The sequence below is a fragment of the Pleurodeles waltl genome, chromosome 4_1, assembly GCF_031143425.1.
Source record: "Pleurodeles waltl isolate 20211129_DDA chromosome 4_1, aPleWal1.hap1.20221129, whole genome shotgun sequence".
Lineage (NCBI taxonomy): Eukaryota > Metazoa > Chordata > Amphibia > Caudata > Salamandridae > Pleurodeles > Pleurodeles waltl.
This window is the reverse complement of record NC_090442.1, coordinates 515731994-515751895: the sequence shown is the minus strand read 5'-3', so window position 1 is coordinate 515751895 and position 19902 is coordinate 515731994. Positions and strand designations below refer to the sequence as shown.

General features: G+C 44.3%; 1 protein-coding gene across 1 annotated transcript in view; it reads right to left on the bottom strand.

Annotated features, from left to right (window-relative positions):
• The window catches only part of TWF1 (twinfilin actin binding protein 1), a 173444-nt gene that overhangs the window by 33929 nt on the left and 119613 nt on the right, over positions 1–19902 (bottom strand). The window contains exon 7 of the mRNA XM_069228826.1: positions 2127–2277. Within this exon, the coding sequence (XP_069084927.1) occupies positions 2127–2277 (151 nt within the window). The remainder of the gene's footprint in view (positions 1–2126; positions 2278–19902) is intronic.

Below are 19902 nucleotides of genomic sequence, written 5' to 3'. Positions count from 1 at the left end.
GATCAGGATCATAAAGATCTCATGGATCTAAAATGTCTTCTTGTGAATAAAAAGAGTACGTTGGAGAAGGCATTGGTGGAGGGCTGGTGTGATGAGAGACAGATAGCTGTGGAGAATGAGGAGGAGTAGACTGAGGAGGTACTGGCTTCTCTTTTTGCTTTTGCACTTTAGCTGGTGGCTGTGCAGTGTCCAGTTCTTCTTGGAATGCCAGCTTTCTCTTTGTTTTTAGAGGAGGTGCTGTAACAATTCTCCCTGTCTCTTTATGGATGTGTATTCTAGATTGCCTCTCATCCATAATTTGTAGAATGGGCTCAATGTACGACTCTTCCTCAGAGGTTTCATGGCTTTCTCGTAATTTTTGGAAAAGTCGTTGCTCCTCTGTATAAGATGTCTTTTTCGGTTCCGAAGTCTGTTTTTTCAGTGTCGAAAATGTTGTGGAAGGTCTCTGCTCCAAAGCTGCCTTTCTAATTTTCGACTCCGAAACTTGATGTTTTCTGCTGGAGTCCGAAATGGAGCCCTTTATAGTTTTACTCGACTCCAAAGTAGTCGGAGGAGTGGCCTTTTTCGGCACCGAACCCAGAGGTCGGTTGCCAACAGTCTGTTTTCAGGCCGAACCATGGCCTTCCGGCAGTAGTGTACCCAAGGCCTTGGGGGTGCAGGGGCAGACGTACTTATATTCTTTCAAATTAAAGAAGTGCAGGTACTCAGTACTGGACAGTACCTGCCCATTTAAAGCACTGCACAGTTCACCTTTGTGAGCACAGCACACAGGAGTAGAAAGCATGGGCCACTGGGCAGACAAGAGCAGGGAAGAGTGACTTGCCATCTCAGTGCATGTTAAAAAGCTCAGCAGGAGAAAGGTGCAGCATGGACTAGACAGAGGGCAGCTGGTAGGAGTGACATACATTATATTGGTGTATAGCCCCTCTAAAGCATGCCATGTCCGTGCATTTAAACATACCTTCATAGGTCCTGGCCCACAGACAGCTTTAAACACTGTTTGAGAAGGTGGTCAACCCACCTTCTCATCAAAAAACATACTGAAAATACGCTGTTTTGCCTACATTTGACTCTGCTAGATCCAAAGCATACAGTGATAGGTATCTTCAGATAAGGGCCTCTCGCTGTTTGGATTATAACTGCACACAGATTATTCCCCTTCCCATATTAATTTAACTGTGGCCCCCATCATTGGGTTGACCTGAATATGGATAAATTTAAGTAATTACCATAAATGAATGTTCCAATTCTTTACTCTCTCCTACGTTGTTGGCTGCCTGAAACCCCTTCCATTCTCCCAAGCAAACTTGTATCAATTGCACCTGCACCGTAACATGGTTGTTGCTATGTAAATAAACCAGACAAAAATGCATTCAAATAAATCCACAGATATAAAGCCTCTGCGGAGGCAGAAAACCTCACAGGTATACTGAACTCTGGTATGTAATTTCACAGGAAGATTACTTTAGGCGAAGCTTGCCTGAGTGGTAGGCTAGGGCCACACGAATGACACTAATAAGTGAGAGTCAAAAATGGCCACTAGGAAACTATTGATCTATATACATACGTTATATCTTACACCAGCCAGCCTTTGTAAAAGGGGGTGGACTCCTACGCACAATGTTTCGGGTCCAAACTTCTAAAGAGATCTTTCAAGTGACCATGGGGTGCAGGGGTGATCCAGGCATAAGGGGCTTCCCTTTCTCAAACGTGATTTAATGTCCTCAAACTCTCTGATGGCTTTTCCCCAAAATTGTCATTGCTGATAACTGTGGAAGAAGCAGGTCTCTTGTACACTCACAGGTGGGTATTATTTTTTGCCCTACTGAATATCGCCAGACACTGTATGCCTGCCTCAGCAACTCTTTCAGGAAGGGCTCCAGGGAATGGATAAATGTGCTGAGAGATTTACAATACAGTGGTTGCCCGCAGAAGCATGTAAAGATTTGACCCACTTCAGTATCAAATTGTGAGTGTTAGCTCTTTAACTCTGAGAAACTGACCTATCACTATAAAATTCCGCGGCTGGTTTGGAACCATCGTACTGTTCTTTTATGCATAACTATTGAGTAAATACAAATAAAGGTGTGATTATATATAAATCAAACATTAAATAAGTGAAATACCTATGGACTCTAAATAGTCGCCTTCATGAGGATGTTTGTACAAGAAGAAATGGTAGCGGGCCGCATCCTTTGGAATCCTCTTTGGTAAGTCCTTTACTTCTGTGTTCTCTATGCTGGCCAGCCCAATAGTTTCGTTCTTTATATCTATTTCCTATTGACAAGAGAAAGTGACAAAAGAGAGCAAATGTTTAAAAACTGTATTATCAATAATCAATGTATGCGTTTAGAAATGTAAGCAGACAAATGTACACGTGCTGCTACGATAGCAAACGGCAATGTTAAGTTTACATACAAGTTTTAAAAAGTCAAACTCTCATACTGGCGAATATATGAGAGCGTCTGTAATACATATGAGAAGGTTGGAGTAAAATGTCATTAGGTGCTTTTGAGCCTCAAAGGATAGAGAAAACACAGAAAAAGTAAACAGGATTGTCGAACAACTTTTTTTTTAAAAATGACGAAGTTCCACCTGTCAATATCGATAGAGAATCGGTTCCAAATCAGGTGAAACTCAATGCAGACGCACTTTTTACCAATTTACCATTTAATGGTGAGTACTTTCATGCCGCGCTGCCCTTCTAATCCTAAAGGGCCGATCAGTTGGGTGGACGCTTACAATTCGTGACGTCTGAAACATGCAATAATGGCATGCACATGGAGAAGCAGACTGTAGACCCCCGAGTCCCTCCAAACCGTTCCCATTATTCAATAGGCATGCAAGGTTACAAATGAATTCCATGATTAAGTAGGCATATCTACCCGTCTGGAATCGGGTGTACAAGAGGAATAATTAGTTGTTATGTACCCGTTTCTAAGGCTATGTAGTATTACTGATTGGTTGGTTGATTGATTCATTGATTGACTAGTTGCTTGAACTGTACTGCGCTGACAGACAAATGTGAGGATTTTCTTATTATAAGCACTACCATTACATACTTATACCACTCTGCAGAGGCCCTGAACCATGCATTTCAAGCCTATCGGGAGGGAAGGGCCTCCAACAACTGTTACAGCCTGAGGGAGAAGGAATATAAGGCTATTAAAGCATTGCATTCACAGACGGTTGAATTTTCTAAATTGAAAAATGAGAAAGACACACATTGGAATGCTACCCTACGCAATCCGTTATTAGCCCAATCATTCTATTGTATCCAATGGAGTTCTCAACTTTCCAATGTTTTAATGAGATATAATTCTCTTTGACCCATGAGCAGCCTGTAAATGGTAGTGAGTGAATGCCTAATAGAGTGGATGTTAGTAGCTGAAAATACCTTGCCATGGATCCAATTGTACCTCAAAAACATTACCCCAACAAATCGGAGCAGGCAAGGTAAATTGTGTGAGTTTACACCCAACTTCACTATCATCCCCTATTGTTAAGATACATATTTCTTAATTTAAGGTCATGTCAAGCAAAAACATCTCCACTTGAGGATGTATGTAGATGTTTGGAATACATCTTTTCCTGAATTAAGAAAAAACAATTATCTCCTTCATCTGAGGTGAAACAGAGGTCTGGTGACTGATAGTGTAAACAGCAAAGCACCAGTGTTTGCGTGGTTCTGAAGTAGTCATCTACCCTATGCAAGAAAGAAACGACCTAGGGAGCCCTTTCTGCGTAGGAGTTACAATCTCCCCACAATTAAATGCATTAGCTTGGAGAAGAAACGTGTAGGCCCTACTAATGTTTCAGTTCAACCACATATGGTGCTAGGTAGGGCACCTTTATCAGCAAGCTTGGATTATTGCAATAGCACCTAATAACTGTTACCTAAAAATTCAAATAATAGCAACATTTAAGCAAGCACCGGCAAAACCAATGGATCTGGCTTTCATATAGTAGAACATGCAAGCAGACATGCAGAAAATCTATGGTGGTGGTAAATAGTGACGAAAATGGGGTTGGTGCTACTGGTAGTGGTTTGCACTTCAGTTGTAGCAAAACATTTAACCCCTTCGCTGCCAGGCCTTTTCCCCATCAGGTGCCAAGCCTTTTTTTGGCTGTTTGGGGCAGTTTGCCCTTAGGCCCTCATAACATTTTGTCCACATAAGCTACCCACACCAAATTTGCACCCTTTTTTTCCAACATCCTAGGGAAGCTAGAGGTGCCCAGACTTTGTGGGTTCCCCTGAAGGAGACCAAGAAATCAGCCAAAATACAGCGAAAATGTAATTTTTTCCAAATAAAAAGGGAGAAAAGGGCTGAAGAAGAAGGCTTGTGATTTTTCCCTGAAAATGGCATCAATAAAGGGGTTACGGTGCTAAAATCACCATCTTCCCAGCTTTCAGGAACAGGCAGACCTGAATCGGAAAACCCCATTGTTCGATGGCATCTGTCGCTGTAGATACGCATGTTTTGCATAGCTCGCCATCTGGTGTTGGGCCGGAGTGTTACAAGTTGTTTTTCTTCGAAGAAGTCTTTCGAGTCACGGGACCGAGTGACTCCTCCTTTTGTCTCCATTGCGCATGGGCGTCGACTCCATCTTCGATTGTTTTTTTTCCCGCCATCGGGTTAGGACGTGTTCCTGTCGCTCCGAGTTTCGGAACGGAAAGATAGCTAATTTCGGAAGATTTTCGTCGGTATTGTTGCGTTCGGGATCGGCGTAGTTAGATTCAACACCGCGTCGAAAGATCGAAGAGCTCCGGTGCCCTTCGGGGTAGTTTTTCGATCCCCCGTCGGGGCCTGGTCGGCCCGACCGCGTGCAGAAGAACGCCGATGGAACGGACCCCGTTCCGCTTCTGTCCCAAATGCCACAATAAATACCCCTATACAGACCAACACTTGGTCTGTAACCTGTGCCTGTCACCTGAGCACAGTGAAGACACCTGCGAGGCCTGTCGTGCGTTCCGGTCCCGAAAAACACTCCGAGACCGTCGAGCCAGAACACTTCAGATGGTGTCCGCGCCGACAGCCCACCGAGAGTTCGAGGAACAAGAAGAGGAAGGAACCTTTTCGATCCACGAATCGGACTCCGAAGGATTCGACGATACACAAACCGTGAGTAAGACGTCGGAAACCACTCAGAAGAAGATTTACAAGGCCCAGGGGACGCCACTGCCACCAGGCCATGGCTCGACCCATAAATTCAGTGACCGACCGTCGGCACCGAAAAAGGCCCAAACAGTGCCGAGATCGCCCGACTCCGGTCGAGACACCGGCACGCAGCCTTCTCGGGATCGAGAAAGTGCTGGAGACAAGCATCGACACCGAGATACCGGTGTAGACACGGCTCGACGCCGAGACAGCGGCACCGACGAAGATCGACGCCGAGAGGTTTCGGCCCCGAAAAAGAAAAAAGTCACCTCGGAGCCGAAAAAAGATGCAGACAGGGTTTCGGTGCCAAAACAAACTGCAACCGACCCAGTTTCAGGCTCTTATACAGAAGAGCAATCGCTAACCTCCCAAATGCGAAAGCATAGGTTTGAGGAAGAGCTACAATCAACTGATGTAGACCATACGCAAAAGCGTATTTTCATACAGGAGGGGACAGGAAAAATAAGCACCCTTCCCCCTATTAGAAGAAAGAGAAGATTGGAGTTCCAAACTGAACAAACACCACAAACAAAGGTGGCGAAAAAGGTTACTCCACCACCCTCTCCTCCACCTGTAATTAACGTCTCACCAGCACAAACTCCATCACATTCCCCAGCTCACACCACCATGAGCCAGGGTGACCAAGATCAGGACGCATGGGACTTATACGACGCCCCAGTGTCAGATAACAGCCCGGAGGCATACCCTACGAAGCCATCTCCACCAGAGGACAGCACTGCGTATTCTCAAGTGGTGGCTAGAGCAGCACAATTTCACAATGTAAGCCTCCACTCAGAACAGGTCGAGGATGACTTTTTATTCAACACCCTCTCCTCCACCCACAGCTCCTACCAAAGCCTGCCCATGCTCCCTGGTATGCTCCGGCACGCAAAAGAAATCTTTAAGGAGCCGGTCAAAAGTAGGGCAATCACACCAAGAGTGGAAAAAAAGTATAAGGCGCCTCCTACAGACCTGGTTTTCATCACTACACAGCTGCCACCAGACTCTGTCGTTGTAGGAGCAGCTAGGAAAAGGGCCAACTCCCACACATCTGGAGATGCACCACCCCCAGATAAAGAAAGCCGCAAGTTCGATGCAGCTGGTAAGAGAGTCGCAGCACAAGCTGCAAACCAGTGGCGCATCGCTAACTCTCAGGCACTACTTGCGCGCTATGACAGAGCCCATTGGGATGAGATGCAACATCTCATTGAACATCTGCCCAAGGACCTACAAAAGAGGGCAAAACAAGTGGTTGAGGAGGGACAGAACATTTCAAACAACCAAATACGCTCCTCCATGGACGCTGCAGATACAGCTGCACGGACAATTAATACATCTGTAACTATCAGAAGGCATGCATGGCTACGAACGTCTGGATTTAAACCAGAGATTCAGCAAGCAGTTCTCAATATGCCTTTTAACGAAAAAGAACTGTTCGGTCCAGAAGTGGACACAGCGATTGAGAAACTCAAAAAGGACACGGACACTGCTAAAGCCATGGGCGCACTCTACTCCCCGCAGAGCAGAGGGAATTACAGCACATTCCGTAAAACACCCTTTAGAGGGGGGTTTCGGGGTCAGGGCACACAAGCCAGCACCTCACAGGCAACACCGTCCAGTTACCAGGGACAGTACAGAGGAGGTTTTCGGGGACAATATAGAGGAGGGCAATTCCCTAGGAATAGGGGAAAATTTCAAAGCCCCAAAACCCCTACTACTAAGCAGTGACTCACATGTCACTCACCCCCTCCACACAACACCAGTGGGGGGAAGAATAGGTCATTATTACAAAGCATGGGAGGAAATCACTACAGACACTTGGGTTCTAGCAATTACCCAACATGGTTATTGCATAGAATTTCTACAATTCCCTCCAAACATACCACCAAAAGCACAAAATTTGACAAAACATCATTCCAATCTCCTGGAGATAGAAGTGCAGGCACTATTGCAGAAGAATGCAATCGAATTAGTACCAAACACACAAATAAACACAGGAGTTTACTCACTGTACTTTCTGATACCAAAGAAGGACAAAACGCTGAGACCAATCCTAGACCTCAGAATAGTAAACACATTCATCAAATCAGACCACTTTCACATGGTCACACTACAAGAAGTGTTACCATTGCTAAAACTACACGACTACATGACAACTTTAGACCTCAAAGACGCGTATTTCCATATACCAATACACCCATCGCACAGGAAATACCTAAGGTTTGTATTCAAAGGAATACATTACCAATTCAAGGTATTGCCTTTCGGATTAACAACCGCACCAAGAGTCTTTACCAAATGTCTAGCAGTAGTCGCTGCACACATCAGAAGGCAGCAAATACATGTGTTCCCATATCTAGACGACTGGCTAATCAAGGCCCATTCGTTAATAGAGTGCTCAAACCACACAAATCAGATCATACAAACCCTCTTCAAACTAGGGTTCACCGTCAACTTCACGAAATCCAACATTCTGCCGTGCAAGGTACAACAATACCTAGGAGCCATAATAGACTCAACAAAAGGAGTAGCCACTCCAAGTCCCCAAAGAATTCAAAATTTCAACAACATCATACAACGCATGTATCCAACACAAAAGATACAAGCAAAGATGATATTACAACTCCTAGGCATGATGTCTTCATGCATAGCCATTGTCCCAAACGCAAGACTGCACATGAGGCCCTTACAACAGTGCCTAGCATCACAGTGGTCACAAGCACAGGGTCATCTTCTAGATCTGGTGTTAATAGACCGCCAAACTTACCTCTCGCTTCTATGGTGGAACAACATAAATTTAAACAAAGGGCGGCCTTTCCAAGACCCAGTGCCACAATACGTAATAACAACAGATGCTTCCATGACAGGGTGGGGAGCACACCTCGATCAACACAGCATACAAGGACAATGGAACGTACATCAAACAAAACTGCATATAAATCACCTAGAACTGCTAGCAGTTTTTCAAGCACTAAAAGCTTTCCAACCAATAATAGTTCACAAATACATTCTCGTCAAAACAGACAACATGACAACAATGTATTATCTAAACAAACAAGGGGGGACACACTCCACGCAGTTAAGCCTGCTAGCACAAAAAATTTGGCGTTGGGCAATTCACAACCAAATTCGCCTAATAGCACAATTTATACCAGGGATTCAGAATCAACTCGCAGACAATCTCTCTCGAGATCACCAACAGGTCCACGAATGGGAAATTCACCCCCAAATTCTGAACACCTATTTCAAACTCTGGGGAACACCTCAAATAGACTTGTTTGCGACGAAGGAGAACGCAAAATGCCAAAACTTCGCATCCAGATACCCACACAAGCAGTCCCAATGCAATGCCCTATGGATGAACTGGTCAGGGATATTTGCTTACGCTTTTCCTCCTCTCCCTCTCCTTCCTTATCTGGTAAACAAACTCAGTCAAAACAAACTCAAACTCATATTAATAGCACCAACTTGGGCAAGGCAACCCTGGTACACAACGCTGCTAGACCTATCAGTAGTACCCCACATCAAATTGCCCAACAGGCCAGATCTATTGACACAACACAACCAAAAGATCAGACACCCAGATCCAGCATCGCTGAATCTAGCAATTTGGCTCCTGAAATCCTAGAATTCGGGCACTTACAACTTACCCAAGAATGTATGGAAGTCATAAAGCAAGCCAGAAGGCCATCCACCAGGCACTGCTATGCAAGTAAATGGAAGAGGTTTGTTTGCTACTGCCATATTAATCAAATCCAACCATTACACACGACTCCAAAACATGTAGTGGGTTACTTGCTTCACTTACAAAAATCTAACCTGGCTTTCTCTTCCATTAAAATACACCTTGCAGCAATATCTGCATACCTGCAGACTACCTATTCAACTTCCCTATATAGGATACCAGTCATTAAAGCATTCATGGAGGGCCTTAAGAGAATTATACCACCAAGAACACCACCTGTTCCTTCATGGAACCTAAATGTTGTCCTAACTAGACTTATGGGTCCACCTTTTGAACCCATGCACTCCTGCGAAATACAGTTCCTAACCTGGAAGGTTGCATTTCTCATCGCCATTACTTCCCTAAGAAGAGTAAGCGAGATTCAGGCGTTTACAATACAAGAACCTTTTATACAACTACACAAGAATAAGGTCGTCCTAAGGACTAATCCTACATTTTTACCAAAGGTTATTTCACCGTTCCATCTAAATCAAACAGTGGAACTTCCAGTGTTCTTTCCACAGCCAGATACCGTAGCTGAGAGGGCACTACATACATTAGATGTCAAAAGAGCATTAATGTATTACATTGACAGAACAAAGAACATCAGAAAGACTAAACAACTATTTATTGCATTTCAAAAACCTCATGCAGGAAACCCAATATCAAAACAAGGTATAGCCAGATGGATAGTTAAATGCATCCAAATCTGCTACCTTAAAGCTAAACGACAGCTGCCCATTACACCAAGAAAGGTGCTACCATGGCCTTCCTAGGAAACATCCCAATGCAAGAAATATGTAAGGCAGCCACATGGTCTACGCCTCACACATTCACCAAGCACTACTGTGTAGACGTGTTATCCGCACAACAAGCCACAGTAGGTCAAGCCGTATTAAGAACATTGTTTCAGACTACTTCCACTCCTACAGGCTGAGCCACCGCTTTTGGGGAGATAACTGCTTACTAGTCTATGCAAAACATGCGTATCTACAGCGACAGATGCCATTGAACTGAAAATGTCACTTACCCAGTGTACATCTGTTCGTGGCATCAGTCGCTGTAGATTCGCATGTGCCCACCCGCCTCCCCGGGAGCCTGTAGCAGTTCGGAAGTTACCTTCAACTATTTGTATATATATCATTTCAACCTTAAATAAGTACATACTTAGTCACTCCATTGCATGGGCACTATTACTACAATTCAACTCCTACCTCACCCACTGCGGGGGAAAAACAATCGAAGATGGAGTCGACGCCCATGCGCAATGGAGACAAAAGGAGGAGTCACTCGGTCCCGTGACTCGAAAGACTTCTTCGAAGAAAAACAACTTGTAACACTCCGGCCCAACACCAGATGGCGAGCTATGCAAAACATGCGAATCTACAGCGACTGATGCCACGAACAGATGTACACTAGGTAAGTGACATTTTCATTTCAACACAATGTTGCCATTTTACTGGGACATACCCCATTTTAACTATTTTTTGTGCTTTCAGCCTCCTTCCAGTTAGTGACAAATGGGTGTGAAACCTATGCTGGATCCCAGAAAGCTAAACATTTCTAAAAGGTAGACAAAATTCTGAATTCAGCAAGGGGTAATTTGTGTAGATCCTACAAGGGTTTCCTACAGAAGATAACAGCTGAAATGGAAAAATATTGAAATTGAGGTGAAAAAAAAGCCATTTTTCTCCTCGTTTTACTCTGTAACTTTTTCCCGCTATGTCAGATTTTCGAAAGCAATATACCATTACGTCTGCTGGACTCTTCTGGTTGTGGAGATATATAGGGCTTGTAGGTTCATCAAGAACCCTAGGTACCCAGAGCCAATAAATGAACTGCACCTTGCAATGGGTTTTCATTCTATACCGGGTATACAGCAATTCATTTGCTGAAATATAAAGAGTGAAAAATAGGTAGCAAGAAAACCTTTGTATTTCCAAAATGGGCACAAAATAAGGTGTGGAGAAGCAGTGGTTATTTGCACATCTCTGAATTCCGGGGTGCCCATACTAGCATATGAATTACAGGGCATTTCTCAAATAATGTCTTTTTTATACACTGTCTTACATTTGGAAGGAAAAAATGTAGAGCAAGACAAGGGGCAATAACACTTGTTCTGCTATTCTGTGTTCCCCCAAGTCTCCCGATGCAAATGGTACCTCACTTGCGTGGGTACAGGTAATGCTCGCAACAGGAAACTCAACATGGACACATCACATTTTTACATTGAAATCTGACGTGTTTTTTGCAAAGTGCCTAGCTGTAGATGTTGGCCTCTAGCTCAGCCGGCACCCAGGGAAACCTACCAAACCTGCGCATTTTTTTAAAACAAGACACCTAGGGGAATCCAAGATGGAATGACTTGTGGGGCTCTCACCAGGTTCTGTTACACAGAATCCTTTGCAAACCTCAAAATTCTGGAATCTGAGAGGAGCCACAAATTTCCTTCCACCCAGCGATCCCCCAAGTCTCCTGATAAGAATGGTACCTCACTTGTGTGGGTAGGCCTAGCGCCAGCGACAGGAAATGCCCAAAACACTATCTGGACACATCAAAATGATCAAATACAAAACTACCTGTTTTTACTTTTGGGGGGGGAGGGGGGTAACTGCGTTTTTGGTCCTGGGCTCAGCAGCCATCTAGGGAAACCTACCAAACCCAGACTCTTCTGAAAACTAGACACCCGAGGGAGTCTAGGGAGGTGTGACTTGTGTGGATCCCCCAATGTTTTCTTACTTGGAATCCTCAGCAAACCTCAAATTTAGCTACAACAAATCACATTTTTCGCACATTTCTGTGTGGGATCACCACATAGAGACAAATGTCCTACCACCCAATGTTCCCTTCAGTCTCCCGGTAAAAATGATACCTCACTTGTGTAGGTGGGCCAAGTGGAAGAGCCAAAAACATGTCGAAATTGAGGGGGGAACCAAAGCGGGTCCAAAAGGGCAGTTTGAAAAAAAAAAATAATAATTTAGGCTGACAAGTGCAGCAGAATTTTTATAGGTATAGATGAGGCAAGGTTAGGTGGTAGAAATGTTGTGGATTCCTCCAGATTCCGGAAGGTTTCATTACAAACATGTGGGAAAAATGTGTGATTTCCATCAAAGTTGGAGGTTTGCAGGGCAGTGTGGGTAAGAAAATGTTGCGAGTGCATGTGAAGCACACCACCCTGGAATCAACCAGATGTTTCGTTTTCAGATGTGTCTAGTCTTGTGGATTTTTCTACATGGCAGCGTCCCAAAGTCAAAACAGTGCAGCCCTCACAAATTCCAAGTGGGCCGATTTTGAGAGTTACCAAGCTCTCATGGCCCAAATGTAAAACCAAAACTCCAAATAATCAAATGTCCTCTTGCTTGCCGTGGGATAAGATGTTTTAGTGTGGAGCAGTAGAGCTGAAAGACTGTTACCCCCTTCAGTTGGGGTGGGGGCATAACCAGGCCAATATTGGTTGGTAGCCACCACCCCCCAATTTATTTATTTTTAAATTCCCTGGCATCTAGTAGACTTTCTGCCCCCTCCCCCTGCGGATTGGGGGTAATTTCCTAATCTGCCCACTGGTAGGCACAACAACTTTGGCCCCATTTAATTGGGGTGGGGGTATGGCCATACCACCACCCTCTTTATTTTGAAAAAAAATCTTCGCTGGTCTTCGGTGGGCTTTCTGCCCCGCCCCCCTTAGGGGCAGATAGGCCTTCCAAAAATAGGCCGATCTACCCCCAAGGGGGGTAAATATGGGCAACAGTAATGTGCTCCCATGGGGCGCGACCCTTGCCCAAGGTGCTGCCCCCCCCAAACAAAACACACACATACACACACACACACCAATCCCTAGTGTCTAGTGTTTTCTGTCCCCTTGGGGGCAGATTGGCCCAACAGAAATAGGCCGATCTATCCCCAAGGGGGGCAGAAATGGCCTAAATACAATTTGCCCCCAGGAGAGTGACCCTTGCCTAATTATATTAGGCCGATCGCCTCTGGGGGGGGCAGAAAAGGCCTACAAATATTTTGGCTCCCTGGTGAGCGACCTTTGCCCTAGGGGCCACTCCCCTTATGTGTACGTATAATAAAAAAACAATTCCCTGGTGTCAAGTGTTATCAGCCTAATTATATTAGGCCGATCTGCCCCCCCAGGGGCCCGAAACACAAAAAGGTGAAGACAAGCCATTTAAAAAGAAGCAAGCAAATGAAACTGATAAGAAAGCCAACCAATGATAATCAATTACCTGACCAAAGACCACAGTAAGTATATGTCTTTCGAATAATCTCTGGGGGTCATGGTATACCAAAATGTACATTGTTCCCAACCATATAATCTCCATTGCTAAAGGAGCACAATATCAGATCATAATCCTTAGGGCCTTAGAGGACTCAAACGTTTCATCGAAGAGAACATCTTTAAATCACAGGTACAATCCTCAGTACTCTCAATAATTTATTAGGGAATTGCACTACTGTTTGGCATCCTAAAACTCCACCTGGCCTCCAATAAAGGCTGACATCCATGCTGCTGTAAGAATACCTTTTAGAATTAGAAAGTTAGAAAACCTCAATTCAATCCTGACCTTCCACAAATTGCTCCGCATTGAAGCTGGAAGCATTCTCAAGGTGGCATGTGTAGTGCATAAAGTCCTGCACTCAAGATCCCTCAAAAACATAATTCAAATGTATCATAATTGGAGGAATCCACTCACGGATAGGATCAAACAATATCCTCCTGGAAACATATGTGCTAGGAAAAAACACTTAAACAAGTTCCTTCGGGGAATGCACCTATGATATAGAATTCCACCCTCCCAGCAATTAGGACCAGTGTTTAATTTCAGCCAGTGGTTACAGGTGGAGCCCACTGGCACAAATGTACTGGAACCGGTACTTATTTAACTCAAGAAAGTTTGGTCAGGAGAGAGAAAACCACAAAATGGAGAAAGATGGAAGGAAGAGAAAGATAGAATAATAGTGACAAAGGGATGGTCAAGAACCAGCAAGAGTGAGAAATATGCAGGGAGTGTCGGGTAGTGGATTAGAGGCATGACGTGGACTCATGAATACGCAGTCTCGTATTCGGCATCGCATACTACAGTAGCACCAATTGTGAACAATATAAAACATGTCATGTGTGATGTTGTATGTGAGGTCATAAGCTGTGCATGAGTGGGGTGCAAGTTTAGTTAGATCTGCTAATTGTAACAGGCAAATGTTTGTGGATTCCTTTTAATTCGAAACGTTATTGTTGCCACTACTGAATTCCCCTATCTACAAGGTTGCTTAAAACTTTGATTTTTTCAGTGAATTTCTAAAGCTTTTTTTAACCAAATCAATCTGAGGACACCAGCTTGATTTTTAACCTCAAATTTCTTCACATTTACAGAATGTTTCAAAATGTTCAGTTTTATATTTTGCTTCTTTATTTATATACACCTTATTAATCTGGTAACGTTATTTAATTTTCTAAGTGGGTCAGACTCATAGGTTAAGCATTGCAAATCCTCAGGTGTCCCATGACCAGAGCCACAGAGCCAAGGCCTTTATGTGTTCAAATGCAGTCTCAGTTGATCTAAGTATTGCGCCACATGTCCAGTTCTAAGTCTCACATGCTGGGGACATTCATCCATACACAGATGCGACCTGATTTGCATTTACATTGCAGCCCTAACGGGGCATATATATTTTTACTTCAATACTTGTTTATGAGATTGAAGCCCACATAAACACCGTGAGAAAATAATCCATTATGCTACACAATACATCGACAGGAACAGTTTATAATCATTTCTAAAAAGCTTCCAGGAACGTGTGGCATCGACAGATACATAGACAAAGTAAAATAACACGTTTTTGTGCAGCAGTATACAATGTCTAAAAAACATCCAGAATATTTCTTTAAAATTTGCCAACAGCAAGCGCAATCGGAGAGGACTGCAAGTAATTAGTTAGCTGAAATACTATATTTATGGAAACGTGATGCCAGTAAGACTGGCTTTTAAAGAGAGTTCTCTTTGCCTCAATATATGTACAGATAGGTCCAGCGCAGATAGAGGGTGTGCAGTCTGCACAAAGCACTATCAGTCTGCAATTTACCCCTCCTTGCTTTCTGCCTATTCTCTGCTACAGTGAAGTGTGAACTGGACCAAGAGCTGCTTTGCTAAGGCAGCCGTGATGTGAAACTTTGGCCCAGGCATAAAAGCGTATACTCCTGGTAGAACCCAACTAGCGTTGACGTCAACCACCAGCTTCCAAAAGCATATGCAGACCTCCCTGTTGCCCATAACAATGGAAAGCAGAACCAGGCACGACACCTGTCCCACTAAAAAAACAGTACTTCAAAAAGCTGAAACTCCTTAAATACACAAAATAAAGATTGATCACATCGTCCCCAAACTTGTGGAAATCATCAGTGCCTCCTGCCAGCTAGAATTCTGTTTAAAATAGTACTACATCGTCGCCTCGAAGAACACCAAAGATCAATCCTGGACCCTAGCTATCCACATACTACTAGAATCCAACTTGTGGCTGGATTGGAGCTACAATGTTGCCACACGGAGAAAACCTGCAGTCAAGCATTCTCTGTCAAGGCTTCCTTCTCTCACCTCTCCCACCCCGCAAGTCTCCATCATTCCTGGAACGCACTTGAGTATCTTGAATCCCCAGAAATTATTTTCATGAGGGTTGCTACCAGCACTGACAACACCAGGATGGCCCCTATTGTTTACCTGACATAGGATGCCAGCCAGTGCTTAATTTGTAAATAAAAACGTGCCGTGCTCAAAGCCCTCCTCCTAAACACGCTTCTGCTACAATTAAATCTGAGAGCACAGAATACAGAGGCAGGATAATCCTGAGGCCACCTCGGGCCTCTTCAATCATATAAAGCCACTCCCTGCCCCTACAGCTCACCCTTGCAACTTTCTGCTTTCTCCCTTTGTGACGCTTTATTTGTTTTTCCCTTCCTCCGTCGTTCCCATATTTGTCTTTTGCTCGCAGCAAATGCTTGCAGCAGAATAAGCCCCGGCCCTCAAAAGTAAGTGCCGGTGCTCAGCACCGGAAACAACAAGCACAAATTAAGCACTGATGCTATCCCTTTTCCTAAGCACGATACTCCTTTATCTCCAACCGGCTCTGCATAGCACAAAGCATAAGCACCAAGACATACATTGTATGTCGGCATTTGTTTCATATAAACAGTGTGTCACATTTATGCTGCGAGAGATGATCTCAAGTTGTTCTGTTTTTGGTGCATTGTGAGGTGTATTTCTTTTTCTTCTGCGTTCAGATATTCATGGTACAGAACATATAATGGAAAATACTTAAAGCTACCAGAATTTAAAGAAACACAGGCTGAATAGGTTGCTTCTCTGCCATTCCTCGCCTTTAGAGGTTTTGACTACTCTAGTTCTATATCAAGTTCTAAATCTGACCATTTCAGTATCAGACCAGCCAGCGGGGACATTGTTGCTCAATCGCTCAGGAGAAAGGTATGTAGGAGGGTGCTGATTTAGCCTTCCCTGGTTCACATTAGTCAATAATAGTTTAACTTATGTTTCACTTTGTTAGGGGGCCAGTTCATTTGGTAATCACCTTATCTTTGACATGGTAGCTGATGCAGTATTCGAATTAAAATGTGAGAAAGTTTGCCAATTAACTTTGCTGCTATGACAACAGCAGTAATTTCAAATAAAATGGAAAACTCTCTGGGATTAGGCACAATAAATTCAGAATTCAAGCACCTCCATTAAATCATTAGCGTAAAATTAGTTTTGCTACCGAGACCTACAAACACTATTTCAAATTACTCCTTTATCCTATCTCTGTCCCCCTCTCATCAGTAGGTATGCAAAAACTCCAGAAGATTAGTTAAGAAAACTTTGTATTGGACAGGTTACCGTGTGCTTCCATTAACTACCATTTGCCTCTGCAAAGCACTGTATGAACATTTATGGCTGTACAGATTTTATAGTGAATTCACAGTAAAGTCAAAGAGTGATATTTAGCAAGTGTACACCTACTGACCTTTGAGTCAGGTAGATCACAGAACAGAACACAGATCAAAATCCATATTCCAAAAGAACAAGTTATTTACCTTTGGTGATGCTTTTTTTCTGATAGAGACTTTGACTGCTGATTACTCATCATTCGCGCATTATCCCAGGCTTCAAATTAGATTAAAAAAAATTTAAGCAATATCCCTGTATGCTAGCTGGTGGCGCTGGCAGCTCCACATCAACGTCGTTCCTCAGCAGACGTGGCAAACAGAACTATATAGGCGCCAGCTATGTGCGCTGGCACCAGATGGTTTCTCACCCATCCGCAGACAGACAGCCAAATCAGATTGGTTGCGATGAGTGTGCAGAAATCTAACTTAGGACCTTCTTAGGTGGAAAAGAGTCCAGTTCACAGAAAAGGGAGGAAGAGAGGGCTATGAGGAATCTACTTATAGATAAAGTCTCTGTTGGAAAGAGTGTTTCGGAAGGTAAGTAACTTCTTCTGATAGACTACTAACTGCTGATTCCTCACCTTTTGAATAGATACCAAAGTATTAGGGTCTATGAACTGTCTCAAACCAAACATTCCTACACGATCGAGTGGATAAATCTCAACGGACCTGGTTGTCCGAACAGCAGTGCTTCAGAAACCTATGGAGGAACACCTAAGTAGCCAAGTGGCAAATGTCCAGGACATCTGCTCCTTGTGCCAATGCAGTTGTAGCTGCCTTAGCTTTGGTGGAATAAGCCTGCACTCCTTCTGGAGGCTACTTTTTAGGAAATGTGTAGCAGATCTTAAGGTAGCATATGATCCAGAAAGAGATGGTCCTTTTCTTCAGTGCCTTGCCTGTCCTTCCTCCCATAAACCCAATAAAGAGCTGAGTGTCCAACTCTGTGTTGTCTGGTACAATCAAGGAAGAAGCTAAGAGCTCTTTTAGAATCCTGGCAAGATGATAACTTTTCCTCCTTAGCAGGATGAGGTGAAGCAAAGAACGTCTGGAAAGTGATGGTGTGAGGAGAGCTACCAAAGAGGTCCTGAAGCTCTCTCACCCTCTTTGCTGCGGTTATGGTCACCAAAAAGATAGTCTTGAGGGTAAGCAATCTGAGAGGCTAGTTTGCATAAGTTCGAAGGGAGAACACAAGGGAGAAGTAAAAACTAAATTCAAGTCCTACTGGGAATATGAAAGGGAGAAACGGAAACAGAGGCCGTAACCCTTTGAGAAAATGCATCACAAGTGGAGATTTAAACAGTGAAAGCATGTTTTGCAAGCACAAAAGAATGAAATAGCCATCAGGTACCCTTTAAATGGGCCAAAAACAAGGCCTTGCTGGGCTAAAGACAATACAAACAGCAAAACCTTGAACAATTTGGCGTGAAGTGGGTCAACATGTTTGTCAGCATATCAGAACACAAAATGTCCCAATGACAGGCATACAGTGCCTTGGTAAAATGATGTATGGCTCCCAAAACAACACCCGCAAGCTCAGGATGAAGATCAAGAGTGCTCAAGTGCTGCTGATCAATCTCAAAGCTTAGAGGCGGAGGGTGCACAGGTTTGAGTATACAGCACTGCCCTGTTGCTGCAGCAGAATACTCTAAGGTGGGAAGCATGATTGGAGGAAAAATGCTCATGCCTAGGAGTTTGGGATACCATACTATACAGAGCCACTAGGATGAGTTGGGTCCTGTCAGTTGTGATCTTCTTCAGAACTTGGTGGATGAGAGGTATTAACAGGAATGCGTAAGTTCCACTCTAAGTGAAATAAGCCTCCGATCGAGAGCCAATTTGGAACCTCCAAAACACAGAAGTGCTGACATTGCCTGATCTCACCAGTGGCGAACAGATGGAGCCAGGGTTCTTTCCATTTGCAGAAGAAACCTTTCACCACCTCTAGGTGTAACTGCCATTTTGATCTGCAAGCCATCAACAGCTGAGTTTGTCCGCTCCGGCGTTTAAAGATCCTGCCAGGTGCTGCACCACCAGGAAAATTACATGGGTTCCAGTCATGTCCAAGCCCTGCCCTGCTTGTTGCAGTACTACATGGGGCTGGTGTTGTGCGTGAACACCTGAACCAACCTCCCTTTGATGGATGGCAGGAATACTTTCAAAGCCAATCTAATGGCTCTCAGCCCCAACATGTTGATATGAAGTTGAGCCTCTGCCGGAAACCAGAGGTCTCTGATCTCCACCTCTCCCAAGTGACCCCCCCCCTCCTTCCCAGAAGTGAGGCATTGGTCACCATTGTGAGCTCTGGGTGAGATAGGAAGAAGGGTCTGTCACTGACCCAGTCGTGCCCACTAACCACCACTGCAGGTCTTTCCCAGTCTCCTCCTAAATCTGGACTGGATCAGAGATATTCCCCACTGGGACTTCATATCATTGTAGAGGTTGGATTTGCCACCTGCTGTGCTTAAACAGCAGTGTGAGGAGGCCATCAATCTCAGCATCCTCAGACTCAACCTCATTGAAATCCAGGACCGAGGCTGAAACAGCAGGATCATATCCTGAAGGTCCTGCAATCACCACTCTGGAAAGCAGGCTTGAAATTGCACCATGTCCAGAATGCTTCTTATGGAAGGGAGCATCTGCAAGTCTGTGAAGGAGTCAGATGTGATGTTGGCATATTTATCACGAACCTCAACAATGTTACGAGGTTCACTGTAGTTCAGCTGTAGTAAATGACTGTCAGGGGTGGGCCAGACTATAGCAGCCAATCGTCGAGGTGTGGGAAGATTGGAACCCCCAACTTCCAAAGCTAAGCTGCAAGCACTGCCATTACTTTTGTGAACACTTGAAGGGAGATGATGAGGCCAAATGGGAGCACAGTGAACTGTGAATGGTCATGGCCCTCAGTGGACCACAGATAATGCCTGTGGGCCCGCAGGATGGAGATCTGAAAATAAGCCTCCTGGAGGTCCAGCACTACCATCCAGTCTCCGGGTTGAGAGCAGACAACACCTGGACCAAGGTGAGCATCTTGAATTTTTCCGTCCAGAGGAAGGCATTGAGAAGGTGGAGGACTAAAACAGGGC